The 12,434-nt window shown below is 38.0% G+C and overlaps 1 protein-coding gene across 4 annotated transcripts in view; it reads left to right on the forward strand.

Moving 5' to 3' along the window:
• The first annotated feature begins 4,452 nt into the window (after window positions 1–4,452).
• Window positions 4,453–12,434, forward strand: part of NUP153 (nucleoporin 153) — a 32,410-nt gene continuing 24,428 nt past the window's right edge. For 2 of the 4 annotated variants that reach the window (XM_026699576.2, XM_026699577.2), the window contains exons 1-3: window positions 4,453–4,583; window positions 10,495–10,708; window positions 12,004–12,252. In XM_026699576.2, coding sequence (XP_026555361.2) covers window positions 4,479–4,583; window positions 10,495–10,708; window positions 12,004–12,252 — 568 coding nt within the window. In that variant the 5' untranslated portion in view covers window positions 4,453–4,478. The remainder of the gene's footprint in view (window positions 4,584–10,494; window positions 10,709–12,003; window positions 12,253–12,434) is intronic. The other 2 variants (XM_087930873.1, XM_087930874.1) reach the window with 1 other exon arrangement.

The raw sequence follows: 12,434 nt of genomic DNA on the forward strand, positions 1-12,434 counted from the left end.
CAAGAAGTAAGTGTCCAGAAACGCATTTTTATTGGATTATACTTTCACACATTGCAGAAACAACCATGGTGATATAAACAGCTTCAGCATGCAACATTACAAATTTTAGCAGTGAGTTAGTAATCCTTGAAATTAAACTTGATGTTTTTTTTTTCTAGTAATGTAAGTATGTTTCACTGAGAAATCTAAATTGTCCTGTAGATAACGTCAAGTACAAGATTGCTATTTTACCTGCATCTCCTTAAAATCCATTTTTTAATTTATAAATAATGCATAGTACAACCTGATGTTATATGAATTTATAATAATTGTAATTGTGTATTTATAGCTAAGTGACTAAGTTTGGGGTCTTCGAGGAATTGTAGAATAAATAGAGGGAATTCTATACTATGTTCAGCTGCTGAAAGAAAGACATACAAATCAAATAAACCCTAAGGGGCACAGGGCCAGGTTATCTACCGAATTGCCTTTTCCTAAGGATAATTTATCCTACTATGTCAGATAGGGTGAGCATGCTCCTACTTCCTTTCCCTAAATTATGCCGTGAGTTAGGAAGCATGCCCTTTCTGTGACAATGCTGGTTATCTGCTCTTTGCAACACAGATTTGTAAAACTAAATTATGCCATCAAAACCAAAATCTGCAGACGTCAGAAAAAGATTCTCTGATGCTGATGAAATCTACAAAGCTGGAAGTCTACAAATTGTAAAAAAGAACACTGAATTAGTATAGAAATTGGGAAACAAAACTAACTTCCCATGAGTGCTCAACTGACAAAATTGCTCCTCAAAAAAGAAATGCAACACTCTGGGAGGTGGCACCCGAGGGTAAAAGCAAAAGATTTCTAGATCATTCTTGTATTCTTCAGTGCCAAGAGTTCATGAGTGCACAAAAAACCTGAACGAGAGTAGTGTATCTGGGAGTATACTAAGCAGAAACCATTATTATAGAAAACAATGCTGCCCATGGTCTGACTGATCCAGCAGACTGTTGGAAACAAGCCCTGTGAATAAATGGGGCAAAAATGAAATTTGGTCTTAATGAGATGTGTTATGTTTGAAGAAAATGAAAAGTACAGAAATGTTGGAATATACAAATGGCAAATTTACAGGAAGATGTTATCCATCTATTTAACTGATGTGGACAGACTAAAGCAGGGGTCGCCAACCTTTTGGACCTCAGGAACCCCCAGACTCATAAATTTAAATCACGTGGACCAGAGACCCTGGGAAAATCCAAAAAAAAAATGTGCAGGAAAATTCCCCACCCTGTTTTCCTACTGATCAATCATTCTTTATTTGGGATCGCAGGATACCGTCTCCAGCTCCGTTCTCAGGGTGGGGGAGAGACTTCACTTTGTGCAAACTCCGCTAGAAATGAGTCTTTATGAGACTTATCGCGCCAGCACAGTCTCTTGGAGCAGGATGCCTTGCAGGGTCCCAAAGACTCATTTCTGGTGAAGTTTGGGTGAAAGAAAGACTTTTGCTGCTTTCCTTGCGTGTAGCCAAAAGCAGAAGAAGCAGAAAGCAGCAGCCTGGTGGCCAGGCCAGGCATGTGGGGCAAGTTCCCCCCCTGCCCCCACTACCTCGTGGTGTTTGCAATGCAAGCGAAGCAATCCTTGTGTTCCCACAGGCCATGTGGGCGGCGCAGCCATGGGTTCCTGCACAGCCTGGATTAATTGCTTTCGGGGGTGCTTTGGTTGGCCACCACTGGTCTAAGGGTATGTAGGTCATGAAGCACAAACCATGATTTTATATACACAAGTATGTATAGAATAGGTGAAGTAGAAAAAACGTTGCATGCTGGGAATGGCGCTGCTAAAGTCCTGATTTAACCTATGTGATATGAACTAAAGTGAGAAATTCATGCAAGGCAGTCCTAAAGTATCAATAAATTGAGGCAGCTATATAAATGGTAGTGGCCCAAGATATCTCCAAACTAACCACTGATCAAATTATGAAAACCTTTGACTGAAATTATCTCTTTAAAAAAATGTTGACTCAATGTTTCAATAAAGCAATGATACAGTGCATGTTGTTTGTCCAAAATTTTGGTATTAATTTATAGAACTTTGATGAACCTCAGATCATATAGATCACAGTACTATACAATTATGGCTAGTTCTAAAAGTTACATAAAATCTCAAATAATTGTGGCTTTGTTATTAAATATGTAATATTATCTTCAGCATACATTTAGATATTAGATCATCCCTCCAAACTATGCAGTAGTATTTATACAAATTACCCTAGTAAATGTGCTCAGTGTAATCATAATATTGGAAGAAATCAATAGAAAACAGTGCTCTTTGATAAGGATATTTATCACTTTCTAAGGTATTCTTAAAGATATTTATCTTCCTTTGCACTTTAAACATATCACTTTCAAAGCAATTCTTCTCAATAGAAGATTGGAATATACACAAATGAAAAATGTTTCAATTTGAAATAAATTTCAGTCCAAAGCAGTCATTACAGGCACCCAGGTTTTGACTGAAACAAGATTTGAGAATCCCAAAGGTGCTTTTTCCAAAAAGTGATTTGATTTTGTTTTGGTTTTTAAAAACAAAACCAAACCAGAGTTTCACCTCTTATCCAAGAAGTTTCTTCCATTCTTGTCCATAGACAAGATTCCGGAGTGTATCTGCAGGGCAAATAGTTTAGTTTAGCTTACTTTATTGTCCTTGCACCTCGTACAATGAAATCAAACACCATCTTCAGTGCATATCATGAACATGACCATGAAAATAAACACAAGTACACATCCTTCACCCTCCACACATTGAACTGAAAACCCCCGACACCACACCAACACTGTACTATACAGTAGAATTCAAAAGAGCTACTGCCCTGGGATAGAAGCTGTTTTTCAGCCTATTTGTCCTTGTTTTTATTATTATCCTGTACGGTTTGCTAGATGGTAATAGTTCAAAAAAAGGGTGCTAGATGGTAATAGTTCAAAAAAAGGGTGCCCAGGATAAGATGGATCTTTGAGAATGTTTTGAACTTTCTTAAGGCAGTGGAAGCTATAAAGCTCTTCCAAAGAGAAGAGAGGGCAACCAATGATCTTTTGGGCAATGACATTAACCCTCTGGAGTGCTTTCCTATCTGCCACTGTGCAATTGGCAAACCATACAGAGGTGCAGTAAGTTAAAATACTCTTTATGGTGCATTCTATCATTCCCCTTTCCTACTTTCCACGGTTTTCATGCCAGACTACCTGTTGCACTAATCGCTGCTCTAAATACTGTAATGCCTTTCAGCCCGACCCAGAACAAAACAACCTTTCATTTCCAGGCACGGATTGAAAACACACAACCATCTATGCACAGACGAGGCGTTCTATGCAAAGCACCTTTGTGGAAGGAATCATTTGCCCATCTTTAGTTTAGTTAATCATTAGAAAAAAATGGTTGCGAGCTAAACAAAGGGGTCTCCAACTTTGGCCACTTTAAGCCTGGCACACTTCAACTCCCAGAATTCCCCAGCCAGCTGGGAGTTGAAGTCCGCCAGGCTTAAAGTGGCCAAAGCTGGCGACCCCTGAACTAGAGAATTTCATACATTAGGAAATTGCTAGAAATTGCCTTGCTAACTCCTATCACCGCAATCAAAAGCATTTAGATAGAACGATTCCCTCAGTTTTTATCTACTTAGGTAGGTAAAACCACGACGAGGATAATGAAGATCTTCCAAGTGTATTGGAAGGATAGTTTCAAAGATGACCGATTATGTCCTTCAGAGTTAGGACCTCTGTGTCTAAGAGAGTAACAAGCACAGGAGATCTTTACAAGGCCGGTAAAGAAACAAACAAAAAAAAGACTTTTAGTTTCAGAATATCCAAAGCTCCGCTTCAGAACGTATCGCGAGATTGCGTCACCGGCGCCTAGCGCTTCCTTTGGTCAATCACAAGTCAGGTCGAGAGCTCTGCTTCTGCGCAACCCCTCTCAAAAAAACAAAAAAAAAAAAAAAAACTACATTTCCCACAAGGGCTTTGGGCGTTCAAACGCGGGATGATGCACCAGATGAGTCGCTGCTTGGTGACGAAAAACTGGGCCGATGCGTGCCCCCTGGTTGGTCGGGAGAGAAGGAAGGAGGGGGAAAACCTCGAACAAGCTAGACGGTGACGGGGAGGGGTGGGGGGACTGGAAAGGGAGGAGAAAGCGGGGCGGTAGGGACGGATTCGGCGCGCGCGCGCCAGCCAAAAAAAAACCTAAAGGAAGCATCCTGTGAGGGCGCGAGGCCGGCTGCGTGGTGCGAGGCATCGCCATAGAGACAGTGACAGCACAGAACGGGATTGGGGGCGAGAGGAAGAGCAAGGAGGGGAGGGGGGAGAGTGTGAGAGGGAGCCCGCGCGGCGGCGGCGGCGGCGGGGGGAAGGGCAGGGTCGGCCCGGGCCAGGCCGGGCCTTGCCTGTGTTTGCGCCGCGCGCCAAAGGGAGGAGGGTGGGTGGGTGGGAGGGAGACTCGGAACAACTACCAATATGGATCCGGGGGAAAGCGGAGTCGGCGGGGGCGGCGGAAAGATCCGGACGCGGCGCTATCATCTGGCAGCGGCCTCCTCGAAGCCTTATCCAAGGAACAAGCAGGTGAGGAAGGCCGCCGCGGGAGAATGGAATCCGTGGGGACGGCAAGGGAGGGGGGGGAAGAGGAAGCCGCCGTCGGCTCCCGGAACTGCCGGGGAAGCTCCCTCACGCCTTTTCCCCCGCCCCGGGTGGTGAGGTGGGAGGAGTGGTTGGAAGGCCGCCTGAGCGGGGAGCCCCAGGCCACGTTTCTGGCTGGACGGGCTGCGAGCGCCGGGAGTCGAATGAGCCGGAGAGGGCCCCTCTTCCCCCCCGCCCCCGTTCCTCTCCTCAGGGAGCGGGGGAAAAAAAGGCTCCGGAGCGAGCGAGCGAGCGTGGCTGAGAGAGAGAGAAAGATCGTGAAGGAAACAATTAGAATGGTTAATAATTCCACGTCCTGCTGTGGAACGTTAAAAGCCGGGGAACGGAGAAGCCTTGCGGGGAAAGGGATTCCCCTCAGGGGTGATGGGATAGGTCGAAGGAGGGTGGGGGCAAATAAGGCCTCCTCGCGATCTCCTTTTTTTTCCCGCTTTTCTGCGGATTTAACTCGCTTTTCGAAGGCGGTCGAAACTGGACATCCTTTTTTTCCCCCTTGGCACTTTTTTCTTCTTTTTGTTTGTGCGAAAAGCCTTTCCTGCACGTGGTGTAGGGCCCAAATATATATATATATAAAATACCACACCACCGTGTGCGTTAGGAACACACTAATCGCCGGAATTTGGTTTTTGAGTTCGTGGGTAGGTGAGGTGGTTTGATTTTAATTTATTTCTTTTTTTAAAGAAATCCGATTTAAGATAGTTCTATCAAAAGTAGACGCAGCCTAGTCATTGTAAATCTGCAAGTAGGTTTTGGTTTTCGATTGAATGAAAGCCGACCGATTGTATGCACTTTTTGAAAGATTGGAGAGCATCAGTCGGGCTTTGCCTACCCGAAAACAAATTGAATTCAAATAAATATCTTGTAAAGTTTATAGAATTCTTGAGATGGATTTTGTTTTGTTAAAATATAAGCACAACATGACGTTTTATATTCATTGTCTTGACAAATGAATAATACTGGTTTGTAAACTAGAGCTATTTATTGTCTGGAGGTGGCCTGATTGAAACATTTAACCTGATTTAACAAAATAATAAATCCATTTATCAATTTAGGCGGCTGGGCTATCCTATTTCAACTTTGTTTTTTTTAAAATGTGACTTGAGTTATGAGTAAATTAAATTATGTAAAGATTAAAAACTACATACTATGGTATGAGTCTTTTTTCCAGGATTCTAATTACATAATTACTAGGAGGACAATATCTCTTCCATTGCAATTATTTGCTTTATTGCCATTATTTAGTGTATTTAATCATCAGGATCTGACTATTGCATTACTTTTTAATATCTATTTGGGTCAATGCACACATGCTGTTTATTATAATTGTGTAGATTATGTAATGAACAGCATATTAGCGTATTGGGAGTACCAGAGCTCAACAGTGCGACTCATCCTTGTATACAAAGTCCTAGGTTCAGTTTTCTAGTGTTTCTAAGTAGGCCCGGAAAAAAATTTCAACTAAAGCCCTGGAAAGCTAATAACGACTTGTCAGAAGTGCTGGACTAAATTGCCCAGTTGTTGGCTTGATTTGATATGAGACAGCTTTCAGTGTTCTGTCATCATTACAATCCCTGAAATCTTTATTCTGCATACAACGATTAACAGTGTGTGCCTGTTTCATTATATCATGCAGGGTTTTTTTTAATTGATGTGTTTTAGCCTAATGTTTGGTTTGAAGCGTGTAGGATTTTTTTCCTATGAATTATAACTTTATGAACTGTAATTTCAAATGTTACCTTTATTATTGTTATTTATACTGGCATGTTACCTTTATGGGGAAGTAAACAAATTCATGAGTACAGGTAGTCCTCAACTTACAGCAGTTCAATTTAGTGACTGTTCAATGTTACAATGACCCTGAAAAAAGTGACTTATGACAGTTTTTCACACTTACAACCATTTGCAGCATCCTCGTGATTAAGTCAAACACTTGACAACTGACTCATATTTATGAGGGTTGCAATGTCCTGGGGTCATGTAATCACCTTTTGCGACCTTCTGACAAACAAAATCAATGTGGAAGCCAGATTCACTTAACACCTTGTTATTAACTTATCAGCTACAGTGATTCACTTAACTGACAAGAAAGATCATAAAATGGGGCAAAACTCCCTTAGCAAATGTCTCACTTAGCAACAGAAAATTTGGGCTCAGTTGTGGTCATAAGTTGAAGACTACCTGTACATTTTTGCATTTTTCCAGAGGAAAAAAGTCCCAATAAAAACTGTCAGATTATTTCTTATTAATTCATAGAATTATAAACTGATTTTCAGTATAAATGCATAGCAAAGTTTTGAAATACATAGGTGATGCCCATGTTGTAAGAAATATTTCTTACATGTTAATTATTAATATAGATATCAGGAAAAAATACCATATAGAGTGTGCCACGAAGGATACAAATATTGGGTTTTTTCCTATTAGGTTTAATTTGGGTCTCTTGAAGATAGTAGAGCGTATTAGTCAGTTCCAATGGACCCAAAGTCAAATTAAATATGCACACACAATTTTGTAGAGTTTGATAGATTTGCATCTACTTCATGGGAAGTTTAGATTGCCTTTGATATCAATCCAATGTATTTCTTTAAAGCCAGTTGGTCTTAATTTACCGAGAGTGATACTTATTTCCTACATTTCCTATAAGTATATGTAACATATTTACATATTTACTAAAAATATAGTGAAAATGATTGACATTCAACATAAAAAGCCTAGATGAAGAGTATGATCCTTACACATCGAAAAATGTTTTTTGGATTTCACTTCAGGATACAAAAACCATCTCAGGGAAACCTGCCATCACATAACTACAAGATAGTAGTGTGCCAATCTTGTTATAAGCAGTAGACTCTTGCTTATAATCCATGAGTGACTGACCAAGTCTCTAATAGGAAGGGATATGTGTCAGGTACCCTGATCTGTTGTGGTTGACATACCGGTATTATCTGAAATTAGTAAAATACCTTCTTGGTCATAAGGATCCCTCAGGTATTCAGTGATACTCATCATTGATTACCAGAACATCTGTAAACTACATATTTATCCTTTTGGTAGGAATTTCAATCACATTTTAAAACAAACTCCCCAAACCCTTATCTGGAAATAACCTGCACATCGGATCTCAGGTTCAATCTCAGTTTATTGTGATTTCATCCAGAGACTTAGTTTAGGAGGTGCATCACTTTTGCTATTACTTTGGACAAGGATAGCTGAGTGTCATCAGTAGATTAATTTCACCTAGCCCTACAATTCCGGATAACTCCCTCCAGTTAATTTTTATAGATGTTAGATAGCATTGGTATAAAATAGTGCCTTGTGGTAGCCACAGTAAGCCTCTATTATGCAAAAGTTTAGACATCATTGAAAGACCTTTCTTGGAAGTAGAAGTCAAGTATATTGTAGCAGGATGCCACCAACTAACAAATTATCCAGCATTATTATTAAAATTTGTACAGAGTAAAAACACCGAAATATTAATATTAATAAAGATAAAGGAGCATAAATGTAAATGGAACTAGGCAATAATAATTTTTAAAATTCATACGCTACATAGAAGGATTTGAATCACTCTAGCCAAAAACCTGGGCAAAGAGGTAGATCTTTAAGACCTTTAAGACCAACCAGCAGGATGGAGGCCTACTTAAAATCCAAATCTCGGAGGGAACCTCATTACAGAGGGCAAGTGCACTGACAGAGAAGGTGTACTTTCAAGATTCTGATAGATGGCATTGTTCGGAGAGGAATACAGAGCACATCAACTTTGTTATAGCAAATGGCCAGATGGGAGATAAATGGTTCCTCAAGTTATCAGGCCCTATGTCACATAGACTTATAAAAAAATAACCTGGAAGCAAGCATGCAGCTTAGGTAGTAGGAATATTGCACAGGCAATCCAAGGCATGCCCATCACTGCTTGTATTGCTGCATTCTGGGCTTTCAAGAGTGTTCCTACGTAGAATATGTTGCAATACAGGTAATCCTTGACTTAAAACCATTTGTTTAGCAACTGTTCAAAGTTACAATAGCACTGAAAAAAGTGACCTAAAATTAGTTTTCACACTTGCAACTATTGCATCACATCCCCATAATCATATGATCAAAATTTGGGTGCTTAGTAACTGGCATGTATTTACTTTCGGACAGTTGCGCTTCCTAAGATCATGTGATCACCATTGGTAACCTAGCTCTGCCACAATTCATCTACTAGCACAACCAAAATTGTCTGTTCTAAATCCTGCCCTAGAAGATAAACTGCTTTCCTCCAGATAATCTGCAAAGAATGATAGTAGTAGATATACCTCATGAATCAACAGGGTCACATTCTTTCTGTCTCTCTCCCACAAAAGATAATCTGTGAGGGCTCCATGGCTGATTCTAACCAAGCCTAAATCCAGATTATGAAAGATTGAGATAGTGGATGGGTAAAAACTACAACTGTACAAACACCATCATCTCAAGCATCTTACCCCCAAAATGGTGATTTGTTTCTAGGTAGTAATTGATGTAATCTTCTGGATTAAGGGACAGTTTCTTGAGAGTGAATTGGCCATTGTCTTCCATAAGAACCTTATTCAGGTTATATTTGCACTGATCAATAAAATACTTATTTCAAAAGGTTTTTCAATTTAATAATTTTATTATTAGAGATGCTTTTGGGCAGCATATGCATTTGACTGCTTTGCTTCCAAAATTAATGCATGTAAAGCCATAAACAGGAATAAAATACCTTGAGGAGTATCTTCTGCATATGCTTAAATTGAAGTACGCTCCGTTTCATTCTGTCAATATCTGAGATGCCATTAATGGGGACATAGAAGAGAACCTGTAACTCCCTGCTTGTAGAAGCCCATTTTATCTCTTAATATTTAATATCTTGTGAAGGTCACTTTGGTTTTAATTTTTATTAGCTGCTAAATATATATTAACTGTTAACTTTAATATGTTCCTCAATATTAATAGCTCATACTAAAATTAATAACTAAAAATGGGAATTATGGTCAGATGAACTAAAGAAATTCATAAATTCAGTAGTCTTGACTAAGAAATGCAGCATTCATTTTTCACAATCTGACTATAATGGCCAGCAAAATATTTCAACACGTTTCCGTTCTAAATCACATTTATTCTTGATCATGTATTGTGTCTTTTTAAAATATAGGCAGATTGCCATGGTTCCAAGATATTGAGGAAGGTGGTAGGAAATAAATTTTGAAATTGTGCTGACTAAATGGAATCACCTAAAGGAATCTCAACTCCTGTCACAAACTTGAACCCCAAAGAGTTCCAAGGTGTTTTTTTTTTAGCATATTAAAAGCAAAAGCAAAAATCCATCCACCTCATACATTTTACCACTGCTAAAGAGTAGGAAGACATAACAACATGTATCTAACAGTGTAGTGGATTAGGCATTGGACTAGGAATAGGGAGACTTACGTTTAGTGAACCATGGAAGTTACCTGGTGCATTTATACCAGTCATGCTACCTCATAGAATTGGGGGGTAAAATAAGAAAAAGGAATGCTACATATGGTAACTTAAGTTCCCGAAGGAAGGCTCAAACGTAAATATAATAAATAATTATGATGATAAATTGTTCTGTACATTAAGAGTATTTCTGCGTTCACTGTTGAGAAATCTTTATAGGCATAACAGAATTTAAAACATTATTTGGATAAAAAATGTTAACAGACTTCTAAAGATTTTTAGGAAATAATCTTGAGTTTGCTGCCTCAGATTCCTTAGTAGTACTAGAAATAACTGTTAACTAAAGGAACTTTTGTAGTTTAATCATCTGAACTATGTAACCAATTTACAACTACATTTTCTTGATTTTCAATAGGGAATTATAAATATTGTGAAGGAATCTATAAAAAACATTGTTCCAACTTGGCTTCAAAGATATTTTACGCAAAATGAAGAGACATCTCCAAATGAGCAAAGAAATCTGGAAGCGGGGGATATAAACTACCATCCTGCCTTTGCAGATATCACTGAAACTGCTTTTGACATAGATGGTCGAATCAATCCTGAGCCAACCAGAATTACTTTAGGAGGTGGGTTTGTTTATTTTATTAATCCATTAATAAGGCTAATCAATAATAACATTGCAAATTTTCTCCAAAGATTATGAATTATGATAAAGATTTCGCTAAATTTTCAGACATATTATGGAATACTTTTTAATATATTTTCTAGCATCTTTATACTCTTTAACTGGTGCTTTCCAAGATGATCAGATTAAATTCAATGGCAAATCAAATTTAATTTAATAATATTACCATAAATTACTTTTTATGGCCAGCATTTTATTAAGCAGATCTTTAAAAAATAGTTTACTGGAGAAGTTAAGGTGATAGGTGACAGAAGAAATTAGCTCATCCTCCTTTTACACAAAAAGTTATCTATATTCCAAACTAAATTTTACTCATCCAGTTAAACAAATTATTTGAATATAAATTTTAAAAGCAACAATAATTGTTGAGTTTATCCTTGCCTACTTCAACTATTTTTCAACTATTTTTCCCACAGCCAAAGAGGTTAGGTCTATTCCTCTCAATGTTTTGAAAATCCCTCAAGACCCAGACATTATCTGGCCTTAGGGGACTTGGGAGATTTTTCTGTGGTTAATATCTTCCTGTTTTGTGTGCTTTTTTATCGTTATTTTTTAACTATAACTGATTGTATGGATGTGTTTGTCTTGTCTGTGTATTTATTATAATTATATACTGTACGATACCCTGAGTCACTTTCAGGTGAGATGGGTGGCTGTATATATGTATAATAAATACTTCTTTTAAATGTTATATAATTTGTACTGCAATGCTTGTAAGCTGCCTTAAATGCTTATATAAGAAAAAAAAAGGCAGGTATAGAATTACTCATAAATAATATAAAGTAAATCTAATCACTCAATAACTTAATTAAATGTAACAACCTACTGGGCATTAGAATGGCTTATATTGTGTATTAGTCTTTTAAAATGATTTAACTTCTCTGCTGCAGGGTAGTGTTGAAAAAGATTTTTTTAAATTCTTTATATACAACAATAGTTTTGTTATAGTAGTATAGTTCTAGACACAAATATAGTAGATATTCTAAATAAATTTCCTTTCCTCAATTTTTGGGGCCAGAGAGGAATGGAAAAATTGAAGTATAGTATGAAGTAGGCAATGTTTATTATTTAGTATCCTTTATAAATAATTTAAAAAATTATTTGGTTTTCCTTTTCCCCCCTCTATATCACCTTTACAGAAGATATCATATTTTATGATATGAACTTGTCCTTAATCTCTTTCCACACATACTTGCTATTTCAGATAATTGTGTGATTTTCTTTCTTTCTCTTTAGAGCCATCAACAAGTAGATCTAGTTTAAATTTCACAGATATTTTAACACGTCCCTCTCTTCATCGAAGTCACACTAACTGCAACATTTTGGATTCTTCACCACCACTCTGTCAACCATCCACATCAACTGCATTTCCAGTTAGTAATTCTAGACTTTCACTTGGAAAAGAAATGAAAGATTCTACCTCGCAGCATGAAGATGATAACATCTCAACTACAAGTGGCTTCTCTTCAAGAGCATCTGATAAAGGTAACCAATTTCACTGTAATTTTTAAACTAACACTGAAAAAGTATCTGGAACTTGTGCGTGTGTGTGTATAAATGTGTGCTTTTTCTTTTGCTCTTCATTTTACTTAATTAAAATTGGTGGAAACAGCATATACATCCTAGGAAAACCCTTTTTTCATGTTTAGCAATCATCCTAGCTCACC

Source organism: Pseudonaja textilis, chromosome 3 (genome assembly GCF_049901715.1).
Source record: "Pseudonaja textilis isolate UNSWEBS1 chromosome 3, rPseTex1.2, whole genome shotgun sequence".
NCBI lineage: Eukaryota > Metazoa > Chordata > Lepidosauria > Squamata > Elapidae > Pseudonaja > Pseudonaja textilis.